The following is a 20,248-nucleotide window of genomic DNA, read 5'->3' as shown; positions in this document are numbered from 1 at the left end:
AATTTCAGTAGCGTTTGTTACCAGACAAAGCAAACTCTGGACCGGTTTGGCCGCACGGCGTCTCATCAGCGGGGTCCAGGTGGGGTGGGGTCGCTCGAATGGTTTTATATACTCCGTTCACTGGTCACCAACGGTGTGCTTAGCACCTGTATCCATCGCTAATGCCGCCGGGGTGAGAACACAGGAAGGTGAGTGGCTGTGCTGTCAGAGACAGAGAGGCCGTACAATCCGCGAGTAACAGAAAGAGACAGTCCGGGATTGAACGGCCAAATCGAGATATTGGTTGTAGCTCACGGACAACATCATTTACGGATGAGGGATTCTAATGTAGTTGTTCTTTAACCAGTTGTAAGTAGAGCTGGGCTATCTGATTACAATGTGTAACAAAAAAATATGTGTTCCTGGGTAGTAAGTGTTACTCGCGAATTGCTTATGCCTCAAAAGTACCGACAGTGGCTATTATTCCCCACTAACTTTGCTTTTGTGACCAGGACAGTGATATTTTTAAATTGACCTATTTTCAATGAGTAAACGGGCGAATTTGTGTCATTCCTTCACATAAAGTCCTGGTCACAAAAGCAAATTTTGTGGGGAATAATAGCCATTTTCTGTACTTTTTAGGCATCAATAAAAAATAACACTTAGTACCCAGGGACAAAAATCGTGTTACGTAGTGTTATTTGAAGAATCAGTTACTCGTATCAGTTACAGTTCGAGATGACTCGACTAATCGGAGAATACAAAAAAAAAATTGGAAATAAGTCTCGCCTCTTTCGCCATGTGTGCCGCTGGACGGGAGGTCATAAGTGGGCAGGGCTAGGTGACCGGTACCATCGGCCCCAACGCGTATCGCCAGCTCGTCGAGGGGGGGCCGAGGTGATCAGCGGATATGCGGAATGATCAGATACGTGAACGTCTATGGGGAGAGAAATTTACACTAAACACAGACGTGATAAGTCGCTGGAGAAATATTCATCGAAGACCAATTTAAACACGGGAATGCGCTTCACGTCATTGGGAAAGTGTACGCGCGATTAATCATACGATTACCTTCTGACGAGTTCATGTGTATATAATTATCAGAGCGTGTTTGTACGTTTTGCCACAAGTGTGTGTGGCTCTTGCAGACTTTGATGCTTTGTAAAAGGAATCTATTTGGTGTTTGAACATCTTAACACCTGTTTTTATTGCCATAAAGGGTGACGCCTATTCTTATATCTTTTTTCATAGGAAAAAAAACATTTTTGCGAACATCTATAGAACAAAAGTACGGGTGCACAGTGGACAAATGCGGAACTGGATTAGTGGGCGATACATTAATTTGCGCGCATATATATGTGATGGACGTCCATGTGACGTTGTACCGCATGTATCATATTTTGGACGCACAATCACTTATCCGTTTTGCTCTTGCAAATTAACGATGCTGGATGGGCCCTCACTTGGTTAAACAGATGCACGTTTGACTGATTGAAGTCGAGTCGTCGGGGATGGGTGCCTGTGTGACGAGGGCTGGGTTTGAGCGATGGGTTTCAGGGGTTCAATGAGTCTCACGTCGGTGCCAAATTCTCAGGCTGACGTTAGGAGTTTCCCTAACATTGTGCCTCATGGATATGTTTGTCATTTTGGGCAGTCGATCAGCCAGCTCATCACTCAGCTTAACCATGTATCTATGTCAGTAAAGCAATCACCTCGTCAGCCGTACAGTCCTTTCGACAATAATATGCAAACAACAACAATAATAATGTACAGCCCAAATTGCCATAACACACCACCTTGGCGATTTGTCCCATTGCTGGCTCTCTCATTTATGCCATAAACCCAATCAAAAGAAACATTGTGCGTTGCATCAATCACACTCTAAGGGTTCTTACTAGCAATTCGTTTATAGCCCTTTATCAACCCACTGCTGAATGAATGCCTTCCCACACCATATGAATCACGGGAGGTTGTTTCACCATATACATCACCACGCTGGGCAGTGTGCAGTTAGAGAAGGGGGGAGGCCTAGGACCAGTTCAGATATCACTCTAAACAATTTTTTTTTTTACCAAGGCTCAAATAGCTATATCGCTCTTTTTCCAGAAGCGATCTGGCCACATATGACAGCTCAGTGAAGTGGTTTATAATGTGGAAAATTTACGTGGCCACGGGGAGAATATGCAAACTTCAAATATACAAACTTCAAATATACAGGTGTCAGGGTCGGGATGGAACCCACAACCTCCTGTATACCAGGCAAGGTAGTTAATTTCTCGCCACCGTGAGACCCAATGATGTATGTTATGGCCACGAATGAAATGCTGGATGCTGGGTTTGTATCACAGTGCACAAACCACTGCGCTATCGATGGCTTTATGTTGCCTGTATGAATGTAAACCAGAGTTTAATGCCCGAGTGCTGATGTGTGACACATTCTAATAGGCCCGAAAATGCCATTAATTGGCATACATTTCACATGTGGTGGAGGTTCACACATTTTGTCTTGTGTCGATACAATTGGGTCATAGTTTAACAACTATATTGACACAACAGGCAACGTCTAGTTATCTTCTTCTTTATGGCTAGACTATGATGTCAGCTTAGAGTTTGAAGCAGAGATTGAAGCTACTTCGTGGATCGAGCCAAAATGAGATGACAGGCAATTGACATTTTTTGACGGTCTTCCCACAAACTTTCAGATTGAAATGTCTTCAGCTGTGGTTTACCCCATGCTCGTCTGCCAAAAACCCCAGCACAGCTGCAGTTGACACAATTTAAGTAAAAAAACCCAAATTATATACGAGAGCATGTTCTGTTTATTGTTTTGACATTTCTGGGTTACGATTCTTCCAAGATATTGTTCGTGCAATGCAGTTCATCATCATCATGAACAGCCATAGTCAAGCCACTGCTGAGCGAAGGCCTCCCAAAGCCGCTATCATCTCCTACGATCTTCCGATATTGCAATAATACAGTAATAATGCAGCAATAAGGACAACAGTAGATGGGGAGCCTAGTGGTTAACACCCTGTCTGTTGGTTCAGTTAAGTTTGCAGGAATTGATGGTTTGATTCCTGCTACCATCCAGATATACGTCATTATCATTAACCATTTTCTGCCCACTGTTGGAGGAAAGCCTCCCCTTATTAAATCCCTTATTCATTCCCACATTCATATTCTTAGTCGTTCACTTATTTCCTTACTCTCTACTTTCACCCTCATATCCCTGCATCCCAGGGTCTCCCAGCTTATCCCTCCCCTCTTGAGCCCCGTTTTCGCCAGGACGTCAACATTCCAGGAGATGAGCTGTTGCGTGTTCCCAAATTCTTCCCCAAGTCCTCTGCAGAGACACAGAGATATTGGGGTGGCCCCTGACCTGATTTTTAATCAATCAATCTCGTGTATGCTAACACCGTATGGCTTGACTATTGATTAAATAAATTTTAAACATCATTTACTTCTTGTGATAATTGGACAAACATCAATAATAATAATTTTGTTGTTTAGTACCCAGGAAAGCCTCACTGATATTCAGAACTTTTTCAGAAGGATCCTACGTTGGGATGCTCGGCCAATTGCCTTTAATACGCGTTTTGCATACGGAAGAAAACTGGAGGAATCCAATGCACATGGGGGGATAACACTCAAAGTTTTATATATTCCTGTTATTTAAGGCTGCATTGGTGTCCTCTGCGGTTGTGAGTTGGCCTTGAAGTGGGACGGAATTAAAGCACCCTCGTTGCTTGCCCCATTATTCATTCAATCTTACATTGTTTTCCCCCTTGTACGACTCTGCAAGTATATCCCCACCCCAATCTCCCGTGTAAACACAGGGCCTCTGCGCCATTTAATGAAGGGTGTCATTAATTGTGGCATCAAATGGTCATTTCAAGAGACAAACAAAAATGAGAATCAACTATTGCCCTGCCGTCTCCCCTGGCCGTTCCATCCTCGCCATGGCAGCGCGAGGTTGAAAGTGGCACTCTCTCACGGTTCCGAATCGCGTGACGCGGCTGGGTAAAACTAAACTTTTATAATTTTTGCAGGTAACGCCCCGCTGAGCTACATAGCAATTTTATTTTCAGAAGCGACCTGTCTATCACAAATGGTAACTCAACGAAGTGGCTCATCGCGTGGAAATTCACAGCAGCCAAATCCTCTAAACGCACGTTGAATCTAAATGTGGGGGGGGAAAACCAGAGGACCAAGAGATAAATCCACGCGAACACGGGGAGAACATTTAAACTCCAAATATACAGCAGGCGTCAGGGTCAGGATCAGGATCGAACCCACGACCTCCTGCATACCAGGCGAGGTAGTTAACATCTCGCCACCGTGGCACCCCAAGAAAAGCAGAATTTCCGTGTCATTTAAATAAAGGGTGTCATTAATTGTGGCATCAAGTGATCCTTTCAAGAAATCACAAACAAACAAAAATAATCCATCATTGCACCGCCGTCTCGTGGCCCCTGCATACCCCTGGGTGCGCCATGCCTGGCATGTTCGCCCACCGAGGTGAGCGCGAGACCAGGGTGGAAGAGCCGCCGCCACTTCTCCGCCCGGCGCCCAATAAAGGCCACGGGCCAGCGGACAAGCTGGCGCCAAGGCGTTCACGTCGTCGCTTCTTGGAACGGCGATAGCGCAATAAAGGTGGCGGCTCCGAGTCGCTGCCGTGAACTGGAACCCGCGGCCAAGGTCCAGGTGCCACTCCTCGTCCTTGCCGAGAGCGCACGGGATTGCCACGGGTATTTAAATGTACTCGCCGTGACGGCAAGCTATTTATTGCCAAAGCAGACGCGAATGAATGTTAACGGCGATGTATATACGTTATATAGCAACGGTTTTTTGTTTGTTACACACGAACGTCAGACATGGCAGCTGGTTCATTTTTTTTAATGCTTCACAAGGAGAGGCACTCGGTATGTCAGGGTGTTGGCGGTTCAGCGGTATAGCAGTTGACTCATACAACTGATAAAGATAATGGGGTCTTGCCTCGGTCAACATGCGATGGGTGTTTAATTCAGGTTCATGTTCAAATACTTGCTGTTAGCCAGGCGGTGGTGGCTGTGCACGTGGCCTCTACTCCAGCACTGTTGGTGAATCACACACAAATGTTGTGAAACTCCCTTCCCGTAGGCGTCAACGCGCCATGTGCTGGCTTGCCAGGAGAAGGTCCCATTTGTTCCACCTATATGGGATCGATTTGTTTCCCCCGTGCATACGTGGGGTTTCCCCCAGATGCTCCGGTTTCCTCCCACGTGTAAGCACTCGTTAATTTGCTGAAAATATTCTTCATGGATAGAGGACCACAGAGCTTGGACAAATGGTTGGCGCCAGCTCACCGCCTGACTGCCTTCAGTCAGTCTCTCCCTTCCGAGAGCGAGCGAATGCTGTGCGGCGGTGGCGTCGGTGCGTTACAAGTTCAATTATTATTGGACATCTGGTAGGACAATAAAAAAAATGTGAGAGCCCTTCTAAATTATTTTTCCCTCTTGCCGACGGTTTAAACATGCATGCGTTCTTTTTGATTCGTTGCATGAATTGCATTTGGGATGGAGTGAATTCATCGGCAAGGTGACTCAGCGACTGATCGACTGATCGATCGAGCGAGTTCAAATCCTGGTCGCGAGTTGACTCAGCCTATCATCCTTCCGGGGTCGAAAAATCGAGGTTTAAAAGTGCATAGCTCCAGTGGCATCCTAATATCGGAAGGAAGAGCATTCCAAGACGGCTGCAGAAGCGCATCTGAAAGCGCCCGATGCGATGACCGTCTTTGTTCGGTGGTCAGCCAAATGCCGCTGCTGCTGCGAGGATGACCGTGAGAGTTTGCGTGATGGGTTATGCTCCTTGACAAGGTCAGCAAAGCATTGTGGTTCACTTGTGGCGAGCGCTTTGTGTGCAACGAGTGCGACCTCATCAAAAGATGCTGATGACAATCATGACGACGTCGACTGAATGTTTAAGTGCGCCTCGGTATTGCAGAGCGCTTCACACGTGTGCACACGTGCTTCTTTCAGGCCACGCGGAGAGACGGAAGACGTGACGGGGAGGGAGGCACGCGACCTTCGCGAGCGGCACGCCACCTCCACCGTGCGAGCCGCGCAGGAATGACCCGCGGGGCGCACGATTAGCGCACATTCGTCATTAATGGCTCGATCGATAGGCTGGACATCGAGGTGGTGTCGCTTCGACGGGTTTTCTCGGTGGGTTCGCCTCGGTATTTGCCTGAAGGTAAATCGCTGCGGTTAAGCCGCCGTGCGTTCGGATTGAGCCGGAAGACAATCGAGTTCGCAAGCGACGTCATGCACTTGTCAAGGACTCTCCCGTCTGGCCCTCTGATCTTGCTGCTGCTGCTGCTGCTGATACTGGGAGTGTTGTCCGGGGTGCCTGCTCGGACTCATGGGGTGGCTTTATCGCGGAAGGAAGATGGACGGTGCCGACGTGTCGAGCCCCCGCTCACGCAGTACGAAGGTGACGGCCCACACGCTAACACGCTTGCTCACTGCGTGCGCGTGCACCTGTAGGCCAATCGGATTCCAAGGCAATTGTCAGGGCGTGTTCGTTTGCATGTCTTTTGCCACCACAGGTGTGTGCGGTCAATGCAGACCTGATGCCTTGCAATAGGCATCTGTTTGGTGTTTGAACACCTTAACACCTCCTGTTTTATTGCCAGAAAGGCTAAAGCCTATTCTTATTTAGAGTAATCACCATTTTGATACTGGGCAAAAATGTCCCATAGATACATACACGTGTGCTGCGTGTTGTTGCTCACATACCGTTTTAGGCCTCTGACCTTGTTCTCAGCGACCGGTGTGTCCTTCTATAATGGGTGTCCACCAATACCACTTTGGATTTTTTTGGAGAGCACCTCGTGATCTCCGAATGAAAGGTGGTTCAAAAGAGTAAATTCATATTAATAATTGTTCGTTTTTTTTTACTGGTCATCGAGCAAAGATGGTCACTGCATTGCGCGCTTTCAGATGCGCTTCTGGGGCTGTCTGGAACGCTCTTCCTTCCCATACTAGGAAGCCACTGGGAGCGATGCCCTTTAAAAATCTTGATTGACAACTCATTTCCTTACAACTGCCTTCTGTGTTAAGTTTTGTTGCACTTTCCCCACGCACCTGCGATCAGCACCGGTTGGCTACGTACAGGGTGCGAAAGAAGTTCAACGTACCTGCATACACTTATCAAAGGCTCCGTCTTGTGTGTCCCCTTCCAAGACGTGGAGCCTTGGCTGTCAAGTTTCTCCTTCCCAGGAGCTGAGGGCTACTCACAGCTGTCGCTCTACCCCCCGCGTGCGCAGCTGCTCGTCGGAGCCAGGTAAAGCGAAGCCGCCGAATGCCCTCGGCATTGGTCAGGGGGCAGCTCCCGGTTTCCCGCAAGATTGTCTCGCACCAACAGCCTGTGAGCGTGCGAGCGTGTGTGCGCATCTGTGCAAACGGCTGCGCGTGCGTGTGATGTTTATTGAGGTCGACGTGTAGGTTTGCGCAGTACACACGGCGATTGAAGGAATGAGCAATGCCGAGGAGTCACTCTTGTCGGGTGGGTGCGATGCCTTGTAATCCGCTGCCGTCGAATTCTCTTGCAGGAACCACCTCTTCCGATTAAACCTCAGCAGCCTGGCTGTGGTTCAGGTACGCTGAATTCATTGATAGCGCAGTGTAAATCAGTGGCACGGCCCAGGGAGTGTGTATTCGCGGCCTTGTGTGCATTCTGGTTGCACGCCTGCATACACGTGTGTACGTTGCGTGTGCACGCTGTCATGGGAACCCTGATCGAGTTGAATTCTACATCAATGGGAAACTTATATTTGAACTGGTCCTGGGCCTCTCCTAGGTCGATTCAGACTTTAACGAGTTTCTGATGCAGTGTGAAAACATTAGCACTGGTGACACAAAGGTGGACGGGAGGTGGTGCTAGCCACACCAACTTCTCATGCGCCATGCCGGCCTTAATAGTTGCTCGTGAACAGCGCTTGCCCCGACAGTCCGTTTGGGCTATATGGGGGATCTTTGTTTGTGCGCATGATGCAGGCAGTGAGACTGGATTTTTACTGCACTGCATTATGGTCTTCTGTCGCCTGAAATTCAATTCCAAGGCCACATTTAGCACAAATGGTGATTGGTATCTGAGAGCCATGCAACTTTCCACCGATTCATCCGTCAAAATCAATTCTTGCGCTCAGTATACACGACATTTGATCGCGTGTCAAGGAATAAAGTGTTCACGATTAATGAAATATATATGAAAATCATACGTTAAAGCTCCTTCAGGCAAACAGAACAAGCCTGACAGCACAGACGTATTTATTATAATAATGTAATAATAACAACTAATAATTCATTCAGCAGCGCCACACTGAAGCATTCAGATTTCTTCCAGGAGGGTCCTGCATTGGGTATTTTTTATGTGAATTAGAATACAAATATGTATTCATACTGGAGGAATACTATGAGCTATAAAGCTATTTTGCACAGATCTCCAGTAGAAAGTTACAACAACAACAAACAGCACAAAAACACGATAGGAGTGCAAAGTGTAGGAAAGGTAAACAAATCACGAAGAAAAATGTACAATTTTTTTTTTATTTTTACCAGGTAAGGCCCACTGAGCTATATAGATATTTTTCAAAAGCGACCTGCCCACAAATGATAACTCAACAAAGTAGCTCATCATGTGGAAATGTATAGCAGCCTCTGTGCATTATGCCAAAACCATCAGCAGTTGCTGAACCGTACATAGCCAACCGTGATAATTGGAGTCCTGGGTGCCCGTCAACATAAATTCGGTCCCATGTGCCCAAATGTGGATGTTTTTTTTGTTTCCAGCGTGCACTATTATTCCGTCACAATTAATTATTATCACGTCATTTGCCGACTTGATCAGCCCTGATCGTCCAAATGCTGAAACTACTCGGGATCTTGATTCCCATGTCCCTGGCCTGTGTGCTTATGCGTGCCCTTGTACTTTTGTTCACAGTCCGTGGAGTGGCGATCGGACGAGTCGACGATCAGGGCATGCATTAGCAAGGGCCGCTCCGTGGTGAGAACACACGCATTTTCCTGTGTCATTCATGTCGCTGGATATCTTGGGAGTCCCAATTCCCACTTATTCTTATTGTGCCATTTTGCTAATTCTATCATTCTGAGGGGTCAGAACTGGGATTTCTATCATCTCTATTCATATCTCTGTACCAGGTGGTGGAAAGTCCACATTTCCGTGGTGGGGGCCAGTATCTCCGTATGAAAACCACGGTCGACTTCCTACAATGTGGCACTCTTTGGAGTGGGTAGAATGTGAAATTTCACAGGCCTTGTCGAATACAGTAAACACAAACCGCTATCCACTATCAATTCAGGCTCATGATTCAATTGAGTAATCGAGTATATTTGTTTACATTGTAGTGAATACCACTGTTGGCTTCAATGGTTCAGTGGACTTATAAACAGTACGTACACAGGTTGTAGAGGTAACGGTGCAGCATTGCAATTTCGTGATGGTGCACGATCCTCCACTTGTGGGAACCCTTGAGAACCCCTCTAGAGGGCAGGTAGTTGGCCTACTCTTTCACGCTGGCCAGACATCTTCGAAGAGGTGGGAGTACCCTCACTTTACCGCATCTCCCCGCAATCTGCCGATCGATAAACTGTGGTGTGTCCACAAAGCAACGTACGTACGAATGAAGTAACAACAATAAAAAAACGTGGATCTTTACACGCCCGATTCAATGCGTGTGCGGCGAGTTTACGAATCGGTATTAACCGATGCACCGTCCGATGCAACGTCCGCCGTGTGCAACGCGTGAAACGACGTTCCTCCGAGTTCTCCGAGCGTTAAATTTCGATTTAAAGCTTTCGTGACTGCAAGGATTCATCTTCTTTGGTTCTTTCGGTAAAGTCACATAGAATGAGAATAAAATAGTAAATTAATAAAATAAAATAACACAATAAAATTCTCACGTTTCGGCCACAACACAAGTGGCCTTCATCAGGTGAAGGGACGAGACTGTCTGGATTTTATTAATTTATTATTTTATTCTCCGAGCGTGTCGTCCTCTGAACCTCCATCCACCCTCTCCCAGGACGAGTGTCAGAACTACCCGAAGGTGCTGCTCGTTCGGGGCAAGCACGTCTTCGCTTGTGGCACAAACGCCTTCAGCCCCGTGTGCGCTCGCAGGCAGGTGAGACAAGCGGAGGGGGCCACGTTGGTGGCGCCTCGACTCTGGAACAAAAAAATTATAACGGAATCGGTGACCGTGTGTGTGTGTGTGTGTGTTGCTTCGGCCAGTCATGCCAGTCAGTCGACCCATGGAACCTGGGTCTGTCCCATGACCTCCTGCCAGCGGGCGTTCGACACTTCACGTGGCCTTAACGTGCACCTGGCCTGGCACAAGCGCCGTGGCGACGTCACCACCACTTAGTGGTGAACGGCGGTCGTTGTTGTTGTGTGTTGAACTTCTTTCGCTCCGCCGTACGTAGCCGACCGTGCTCATCGGACCATGCGGGAGAACAACAACAAACTAAATACAAAAAGCAGTTCTAAAGAAATTAGTTTTCAATTTAGATTGAAAACTTTTAGATGAAAGACTTTAATTCCAGTGGCATTCAGTTAAAATTAATTTCCTCTTTTGCCAGGACACCTATGTGATCACTCTTGTGTAGGGACAGAGACATCCACATGTCCATGTTTATGCACAGTTAACCATAAAAATGTACGAATTTATCATCCCACACCAGTGTGGTGACTGCAGTAGAATCCACCAATAGCACTCGTGATATGGACACGGATAAGAGAGGCATATGTAACATGCTCTGGATGTACCATTTTGATGCCACGACTTTGCCATTCAGAACTTGACCATGTGTACAGTTTTTTAATTGTTTTCTTCGCATTTCTTTGTTGTTTTTGTTGTTGTTGTTCTTGTTGTAACCAAGCTTCTAAGGTGTAAACAGGTCCCCATCGATAATGAGCATTTATCACCCCAACGAGTCATACTCGAAAGGCTTCGAGTACGAAACGTTACAGTACTCGAATTGTAAGTGCTGTGGGTTTACTCTCCAACACACCACCGATGTGCTGTACTAGTAACGAATTGGCACGTTTTATTTACGCGCCAAAACCTTACCAATTGGCCGTGTCGGGTGGTGGACGGGTTTAGCGACACCTTTACATCTACGCGATCTGACCCAAAAAACACTTATATCATGGACCCCGATGGGTTTTTACTCAAGTGTCAAAATAAAAACCTATGAACTCCCTTTGCAGGCGGAGGACCTGTCGGTGACGCACGAGCGTGTGAGCGGGGTGGCGCGCTGCCCCTACGACCCGCGCCACCACTCGGCGGCGCTGCTAACGCCGCGCGGGGAGCTCTACGCCGCCACCGTCATGGACTTCTCTGGGCGCGACCCGGCCATCTACCGTAGTCTGGGGGGCCTGCCCCCCCTCCGCACGGCGCAGTACAACTCGCGCTGGCTCCACGGTACCGCTCGCATCGCGCGGCGCGGCGCGGCACGTTGCCGACACAGCCCCGCTGCCGGAGATATTGGCCGCAGAGCACGACCTTGATCTTGACACAGAGCTAACGTGTGCGTGTATGTTAAACTTCCTTCGCACCGTATACATAGTCAACCGTGCTGATCAGAACGATAACGCTATCAGAACGATAACGCTATCATAACGATAACGCTATCAGAACGATAACGCTATCAGAACGATAATGCTATCAGAATGATAACGCTATCCGAATGATAACGCTATCAGGATGATAACGCTATCAGAACGATAACGCTATCAGAATGATAACGCTATCAGAACGATAACGCTATCAGAATGATAACGCTATCAGAGTGATAACGCTATCAGAACGATAACGCTATCAGAATGATAACGCTATCAGAACCATAACGCTATCAGAATGATAACGCTATCAGAACGAGAATCCTAGTGGAACCCCATGAGCCATGAAGCTCTCTCTCACAGTTCTGGGAGGCTCGAGCGGCGATCCATGCGGAACTCGCAGCCCCTCATTCAGGGCTGGGTTTACGCGTTAGGTGCATTTACTGGGATGTGTTCCTAACTGTCGGTTTAATTCGTGACTTCATGGGAAACAACATCACTTGCATGACATCACTTCCTTTGCTTCTGCTGAAAAAAAGTGCCATCACGTGATGTTGTTTTGACGACGCGTGGTGCTGCGTTTTGCCGAAATTGTGAAAGAAAAAAACCATGAAAATGCTTGTGTACCAAATCGTTATTTTGCTGACAAAAACTTATTTTTTAAGATTACAATTCAATTATCGCTGTTGTAAATGATAACCGTTTTGAATTTTTACCGTTTTAATTAATAGTTAAATATAGGGTGCATAAACAGCGCAAGTTATTAAGAGGAATACATTTAAACACAAAAATAGAATAAGAGGAAATCGATTAAAAAATTTGGCATAAAAATCCCATATCTGAAAAGTATAAATAGCAAAATCACGTCTGTAATAGATATCCATTATACGTAAGTTTCTAACCCGCCCCTACTGACAATCTGGGAAAAAAAGAGCTTCATAGCTCATCGAATTCCTCCCACAGTCGAAATAAAGATTCCGTTTGACAGTCTGATTCTGATCCAATGAAACGAATCGGCATCTCCCTGCGGGAGACCGCTAGACCCGTGCCGTATAACCCCAACTGCTGCCGTCGCGCGCGCGCATCTCTCCGGAACCCAAATCAAAACCGCGACGAGCAGATCCCAGCTTCGTGTCGGTCTACGACATCGGCCACTTCGCCTACTTCTTCTTCCGCGAGCGTGCCGTGGGAGAGGCGACCGAGTGCCCCAACGGCGCTGGCGGCGGCAGCGGCGGAGCGGGCGGTGGCGTGGTGTCGCGGGTCGCCCGCGTGTGCAAGAACGACCAGGGTGGCCGCTACCTCCTCGAGGGCACGTGGACGACGTTCAGCAAGGCACGGCTTGACTGCAGCTCGCCGGGGGAGGCGGGCGGCGGCGGCGGCGGCAGCGGCGTGGCAACAACGTACGAGCACCTGCGCTCAACGTTTTACCTGCCCGAGCAAGACCTCGTCTACGCCGTTCTCTCCACGCGAGTGTGAGCCGGCGACCGCCCCCACCCCCCCCCCCTCCTGCCCCCACTCCCCCTCAACCCCCCGCATCGTCGTAAGTTTGCAGTGTAGCAAATTACATTTTTTGTTACCCTGCTGCCGTGTTCTCGCATCTGCGGCTGATGACCAGGTTTGGTGAAGTATTGTTAAATAACACTCGCGACCTGCAGGGTGTAGAGAGAACCCACATCATCATCATCATCGTCGTCGTCGTCATCCAGAGGAGATGTTTGTAAGATGTTAGGCCGTAGTGTCACCGTGCTTGAACATGCATGGGGCGAAACTCATCGTCATTGGTGACTTGAAGTCAGTGATGGACATTCCACATTCCTATGGCTCCGTTCATTCTCTCCATATGACAACCACCATTATTGACTCTCCACAAAATGGCGCTCTCAATGCGCAAGTGACTTTTTTCGTAAAAGGTCACTTTCGATCTCTGCCCCCTCCCGCTTTGCCCGCGGCCGTACAGGAGCAGCATCGAGGTGTCCGCAGTGTGTGCGTTTAACCTGACGGCGATCCAGCGGGCCTTCAGCGGTCCCTTCGCCTACCAGGAGCACCCTCGCGGGCCGTGGAGCCACCGCCAAAACCCCGACCCCAACTTCCAGGTAAGGCAACGGGCGCCTCCCGAGGCTGTTTGCCACATCGGCACACGCTAAAAACAGCCCATGTTCGTGTTGTGGTGACTGGGCATCCTAGACGCGGAGCAGCGGTGCGGTAATTCGCGGCATTGCACTGTGAATCTGGTGGCTTGAGTTAAATTCTCAGCTATGGCTAACATCGGTGGCGAGCGATATCTAAAGCGGCTTAGATATCGCTCGTCAGAGATGTTTGCCGCATGATATATGCGTTGAGTTGTGTGTCAACGAATTGATTCGGTACAGCTCGAGGCACAGACCTGCAAAGACTTGCTCTGCTGGCGGGAAGGGCTCCTCCAGTGGGTTAGTTGGTCTACTCTTCCACACTGGTCAGACGTCTTGGAAGAGGCGGGAGTGCCCACACTTTACCCCACCGCATGCGACCTGCCAATGAACTAACTGCGGTGGCACCTATTTATACTGCTGGGTGGACAGAGGCGGCCTCTGCAAGTCCACTCTGCCAACCATCCCACCGTGGCAGCGTTCCGTTTAAGAAATTGAATTGACTCCTCGTTAAGTTCAAAACGCTCGCACATTACGGCTAAAGCGCTTTCCAGCGGTGGACCTCTAATCCCTCGTGTGCCCGGATATTTGCGTGCAGTGCGGAACAGCGAGCGGAGAGGAGGACGAGGGGGAGTCGGAGTCGGAGGAGAAGAGCGCCCGGGCGGCGTGGACATCAGGGGGCGTGGGAAACCCTGGCGGCAGTGCCGGCGGCGGTGCCGCTGGTGGCCGGCGGGGTACCGGTGTGAGTCTGGAGGACCGGCACAAGCAGGTGCTGATGCAGGGCGTCGTGCGATCGGCCACGGGAACGCCGCTGTACGCGCACGGACCCGGCCGCCTCTCCCACCTCGCGGTGGACATCGTGCAGGGCAAGGAGGCGCTCTACCACGTCATGTACCTGGCCACAGGTGAGTTTTTTCTGGCGTGCCATGTGTGCACGCACGCACGCACGCACGCACCCGCGCCCCCCTCCCCTTCCCCGTCGCGCATCTTCGATCAAATGAACAGAGGAGGTGCCAATTCATTTAAATGAGGATGCGGGAATCGTAATTCACATTAATTAGGACTTTTTGCGACGGCCCAGGAATCGTCCGCATGCCTTTATAATGGCGCTGTGCAATATCATATGCATTTGTTGCGTAACATCTGGCGTGCATCTCCATTGTATGCATATCTATATGTTAAACTTCTATCGGCACCGTACGTAGTCAACCGCGCCAACCGGTTGGCTCCGTGAATAAATGCAGGAATTTATTCGAAGATTCCTTTTCGTTTATATGGAGATGAAGGGATAAAGACAGATATTGTAGCAGTCTAGGAATCACGACCACTCATTCCAATGGTGTGCGTTAACAACGTAGCACACCCTCCGTGGAGCGCCATTCAAATGAAGGGGAACTCCATTGGATGGTCCTTTGGCTGACAAACAGTCCCGTTCATTGAAATGCAGCTGCAGGAATCACCGATGTAACGAATTATTATTTTTACAGCCTACACATTGTCTTAAACTTCCCCATTAATTCGAATAGTGATCGAGGATTTCCATTTTAAATGAATGGGTGGGAGGTTCTTGTGTCAATTCCGACGATCGCCACGAGGTGGCGTGCCAACCCTGTTAGAATCCCATTTAACCGGATGGGGGAAATTAACACGGGCATTTGCCGAAAGTGGAGTCACAATTCTCGCAGGAATCTCACACGATGAAATTGTGGGATTCAAATAGGATCCCTGCAGGAATTGCCCAGCACTGATCAATAAACAGCAGAAATTCACTATAATCCCATTGCATAGCAACCTTTCAGAAGTAGCATCTTTTGGAGAGAGTGATTCTCTGCTCATTTCCACGTGCTTTTCCTTTATGCCTGAGTATTACGAGTTACTTAAAAACCCTAGAGTGAAATACTATTTGTTGTTTAACATAACATGAATTGCTGAGTGCCAATGCAATTAAATTACAAGCTCCGAATGGACTAAAATTGGTTTGTATGGAAAGCATTGGGTATTCCACCAATGAATTGTCTCCGTATTTTGTCGACACGCTGCATTGACAATTCTGTCTCTCTGACTCCCACCTCCCAACCTCAGTTTGACAAGTTGGCTTTCGCGACCAATATTATCCATAATAAATCGGGGGTTTTGTTTGGGTTAGAGCGCGTAAATATATAAATGTGTCGTTAAACCCGCCACCACCCGACGCAGCCAATTAGTAAGGTTTGTCACGTAAACAAAACGTGACAATTCATCACTAGTACAGCACACCGCTGTGTTGGGGAGCAAACCAGTTCCGTGAGATTTCGCCGGCGACAACAACCAGCTTCATCAGGCGATGAGCTGCTCCCGTCTCTGTAAAAATAAAGAACCTTCCCCCCTCCAACCCGCAGACACCGGCACGATCCGCAAGGTCCTGGCGTCCGGCCACGGCGACCTACGCGGCTGCGTGCTCGAGGAGCTGCGTCTGTCGCCGTCGGACGCTCGAGGCGACGGCGACGGCGACGGCGGCGGCGGCGGCGGAGGGAGCTGGGACGCCGCGTGGGACGAGGGGCCCCGGGGGCACGAGGCGGACGGGCCGCACGGCGGGCCGGAGCTCCTCGTGCGCAGCCTCCTCATCGTGCAGGAGGAGAGGGCGCTGTACGTGGGCCTGCGCTCGCGCGTCCTCCGCATCCCGCTCGAGAGATGCCACGTGCACGCCACGCGGGGGTTAGTCGCGCCACCGCCCACCCCTCCCCACCCCCGGTCTTCTGTCGGTGTGGTGGTTTTTTTTTTTGTCAGCGCTTCGAGAGACCCCGAAGGGCAGAGGTTGTAGACGTAGAGAGAGAGAGAGAGTTGGCGGTCGGGAATCAGTGGAGCCCCCCCCCCACGAGCATTGCCGTGATGATGATGACGATGACGATGTATATACTGTACGTTGAACTTCTTTCGCACCGTAACGTAGCCAACCGTGCTGATTGGAGGTGCATTTCGTCCAACCACGACGGTTGAACCAATGGTGCACGTCTCTTCAATGCACCGCCTCTGCCCGCCCGGCAGCATAAGTGGGTGCGCCAAAGTTGGTCGATTGGCAGGTCACGTGTGGTGGGGTAAAGTGTGGGTACTGCCGCTGCTTCCAAGACGTCTGTGCCAGCGTGGAAGAAAAGGGCCAAATTCTACTCGAGGGAAGATCTCAGGAGCTCCCAAGCGGGTGGAGGATCCTCCGTCAAACAGTGGCATGAGTATGCAATTGTGGGGCTGCTCCTTTACTTTTTTTTATTGTACTACGTCTATGCTCCCTGCCTTTGCCAACAGGCACTGACCGGCATGGTGAAGTACGGTAAAATAACCCCCGTGGTCTGCATGGGGGGTGGAGAGGCCCTCATCCAGTGGTGGAGATCTGACCTGGAGACTGGGCACAGTCCAGGCGATTTGGCCAAATCCTCGTTCGACACACGCGAGCGGCGCTGTACGTTTTGCTTTTTAATTGAAGGTGTCCTCGTGGCTCATGAAGGTAATAATATTTGCCCTTGCCATGCCCCCCCCCCCTCGATGCCCCCCCTCCCCAGGGCGTGTTTGTCGGCGAGGGACCCGTACTGCGGCTGGGACGTGCGGCAACAGCGCTGCACGACCATCGAGCGCAGCATCAGCATGAGCCTGTGGATGCAGGACATCTCGCGCTGCCCCGTGCGTCCACACACACTCGCGTTTATGCACGCACGCACTTGCTTGCACAGGTCCCCCGTATAGCCCACATGGAACTGCTGGGACAAGCGGCTGTTCGCCAGCATGGCGCACGAGGGGGGTGGGTGGTCAGCACCACGCCCGGCTGTCTTTTTCTCCCGAGTGGGCATGTTTACACACATTTAAGGCCGAGTCAACCTAGGGGAAGTTCAGGACAGGTTAAAATTTCCGCCGCTGTTATTGGTCGTGAGCGTTCAACTAAAAACTAACCTAAACGTTTTATTTTAGCAGGTAAGGCCCACTGAGCTATACAAGCTCTTTTTCAGAAGCGACCTGGCTATCACAAATGATAGCTCAACGAAGTGGCTCATGGTCGTGTGGAAATTCATACCAGCCAAATACTCTAAACGCGTGATGTTGATTCTAAATGTGGAGGGGAAAACCGGAGGACCCGGAGAAAATTCCACACGACCACGGGGAGAGAGACACACAAAGTACAAATATACAGCAGGTGTCAGGGTCAGGATCGAACTCACGACCTCCTGTATACCAGGCAAGGTAGTTAACATCTTGCCACCCTAGGTGCCCCAATTGATACATTTGTTCACGTAACGGCTTTATTAATTGGCAGTCTCAGGTGGCGGAGGGTGTACGACACACATTTTACTCACACGGCAATCTGGCCCAAGATTCAATTGTGAAATTTCTTTCTGTATCACCATTTCAAATATTGCATGCCCGCACCTCTGATTAGCGCGGTTGGCTACGTACGGCGCGAAAGAAGTTATACACAACACACGTACACTCACCCGCTCACTCACCCACTCACCCGCTCACTCACCCACCCGCGGTCCGATACGTTCGGTGCGAAAGAAGTTCAACACGCACACGTACAGAGTAGGGAAAAGGCCTACGGTGTTTGTTGCCGTCGCCACCCATTTACCGGGTGGCCGTTGGGAGCGCGACGCAGACGCGGAATCAAACCGTGGACGGTGGCCTCGGGGCGTGGACGCCGTGGCGGGGGTGTGAGCATGCCGACGGATTGGGCGGGGGCCACTGCTCGTGCCGGACGCGGGCGTGCGACCGCCCGGCCCCGCGCTGCGGGGGTCGCGCGTGCGAGGGCGCCCGCACGCAGGTGGCCAACTGCTCCAGGTGAGCGAAGCAACGCGTTTGAGTTTTGTTTCTCTTCATATTTATTTCCTCTTTTTTTGTTCGTCGTGCTCCTCAACTTTGTTCCGATTGGTGTTCCAAAGACACGTCCCCTCAAAGCGACAGCTTGGGGGAAAGCCTTCGTCCGGCAATGGATTGATCGCGTCTCACGACGACACTGATGGCGATGGTGATATTGGTTTCAGCATCTCTGGCTCAGTGCTCTGACCCCCCCTATACCACGTGTGTGTGTGTGTGTGTTCACGCATGTGTGTGTGTGTGCCTTAAAGTGCACATAGTCTGGCACAAGAGCCATGGTGATGTCACCGCTACTTAGTGGCGAATGACAGATGTTGTTGTGCGTTCATGCGTGTGTGTGTGTGTGTGGTTGGCGGTGGTGTAGCGGTTAGCGAGCTGCGCTACAAACCCGGCGACCCGAGTTACGATTCCCGCTCACGGCCAGCACCCAGTGACGATTATTTGAACCGGTCCTGGGCCTCTCTTAGGTCGACTCAGCCTCAAATGAGTACCTGGTGCGATGTGTAAACATCGTGACTGGGGAGACAAAGGCGGCCGGGCGTGGTTGCTGGCCACCCCACCCCCTCGTGTGCCGTGCCGGCCTTCACAGGTGCTCGCTCACAGAACTTGCCCCAACGGCCTGTTACAGGCTACACGGGGGATCTTTGTCTTTGATCCTGGATGTTTGTGCACGCGGGTACGCAAGCATGTGTGTGTGTGTGTGATGGTGCGTGCGTGCGTGCGCCTGCTCTAGGAGCGGAGGCTGGAGCCCCTGGGCACCGTGGTCCGAGTGCAGCGCCACCTGCGGGGGCGGCGCTCAGAGGCGGACGCGCGCCTGCAGCAACCCCACTCCCCGGCACGGTGGCAGGGCCTGCGAGGGACAGAGCTACGAGGAGAGGTCACAAAGAAGCCCCTCCCCCCGTATAGCCTCGAGCAGCAGACTGTTGGGGCATCACGCGCCGGCCGCTTTTGCCTCCCCAGTGGCGAGCGATGTTTACACACAGCGCGCGCTTGAATCAGAATCTTTGTTTAGACTGTAGGAGGCATCCGATGAGCTATGAAGCTCTTTTTTTAATATATATGTCCAGTTGGGGTGGGTCAGAAAGAGAGGCCCAGGACCGGTTCAGATAATCGTCACTGGTGCCGGCCATGAGCGGGAATTGAACTCAGGTTGTTTGGTTCTCCTAGGGCAGCGCGCTAACCGCTACGCTCCCCTCAAACACACGTACAGAGACACACTCACATATAATCTTCCTTTGTCAGCCTCGAGAGGGCATAGACCGTGTTAAGATACCAATTGCTGATGAGTTGTGCAAAGCTGGGCACGTAACTTGGGTCACCGAGTTTGTAGCACCTTGCTTTTACCACTCCACTACCGCTTCCCACTCTGCCGCACACACAAAGACAAAGATCACCCGTATAGCCTCAACATACTGTTGGGGGCAAGTGCTGAGAAGACCGACACGGCAAACGAGGGGGTCGGTGGCCAACGCCGCCTTTGTATCCTAAGTGGCGAAGTTTACCGAGGCAACGCCCAGGACCGGTTCAAATAATCGTCACTGGCTGTGGCTGTGAGCGGGAATTGAACCCGGGTCACCAGGTTCGTAGCGCAGCGCGCTAACCGCTACACTACCGCTCCCCACTACACTACACACACACGGGCACACACACGGGCACGTGCTCACAATGGGACCTGACCCGCTCGC

The 20,248-nt window shown here is 50.4% G+C and overlaps 1 protein-coding gene across 1 annotated transcript in view; it reads left to right on the top strand.

Moving 5' to 3' along the window:
- LOC116948629 (semaphorin-5B-like) overlaps positions 1 to 20,248 on the top strand; it is a 40,946-nt gene that overhangs the window by 6,572 nt on the left and 14,126 nt on the right. Inside the window, exons 2-14 of the mRNA XM_032965500.2 lie at positions 6,000 to 6,453; positions 7,206 to 7,305; positions 7,574 to 7,619; positions 8,965 to 9,027; positions 10,067 to 10,165; positions 11,251 to 11,464; positions 12,722 to 13,073; positions 13,559 to 13,694; positions 14,326 to 14,632; positions 16,106 to 16,421; positions 17,261 to 17,378; positions 18,346 to 18,527; positions 19,297 to 19,440. Coding sequence (XP_032821391.2) covers positions 6,285 to 6,453; positions 7,206 to 7,305; positions 7,574 to 7,619; positions 8,965 to 9,027; positions 10,067 to 10,165; positions 11,251 to 11,464; positions 12,722 to 13,073; positions 13,559 to 13,694; positions 14,326 to 14,632; positions 16,106 to 16,421; positions 17,261 to 17,378; positions 18,346 to 18,527; positions 19,297 to 19,440 — 2,246 coding nt within the window. The 5' untranslated portion in view covers positions 6,000 to 6,284. The remainder of the gene's footprint in view (positions 1 to 5,999; positions 6,454 to 7,205; positions 7,306 to 7,573; positions 7,620 to 8,964; positions 9,028 to 10,066; positions 10,166 to 11,250; positions 11,465 to 12,721; positions 13,074 to 13,558; positions 13,695 to 14,325; positions 14,633 to 16,105; positions 16,422 to 17,260; positions 17,379 to 18,345; positions 18,528 to 19,296; positions 19,441 to 20,248) is intronic.

The sequence above is a fragment of the Petromyzon marinus genome, chromosome 34, assembly GCF_048934315.1.
Source record: "Petromyzon marinus isolate PM22_M1 ecotype Great Lakes invasive population chromosome 34, UKy_Petmar_22M1.pri1.0, whole genome shotgun sequence".
NCBI classification, from domain to species: Eukaryota; Metazoa; Chordata; class Hyperoartia; order Petromyzontiformes; family Petromyzontidae; genus Petromyzon; species Petromyzon marinus.
Note: the sequence above shows the minus strand (reverse complement) of the source record. Positions and strands in the feature narration are given on the sequence as shown.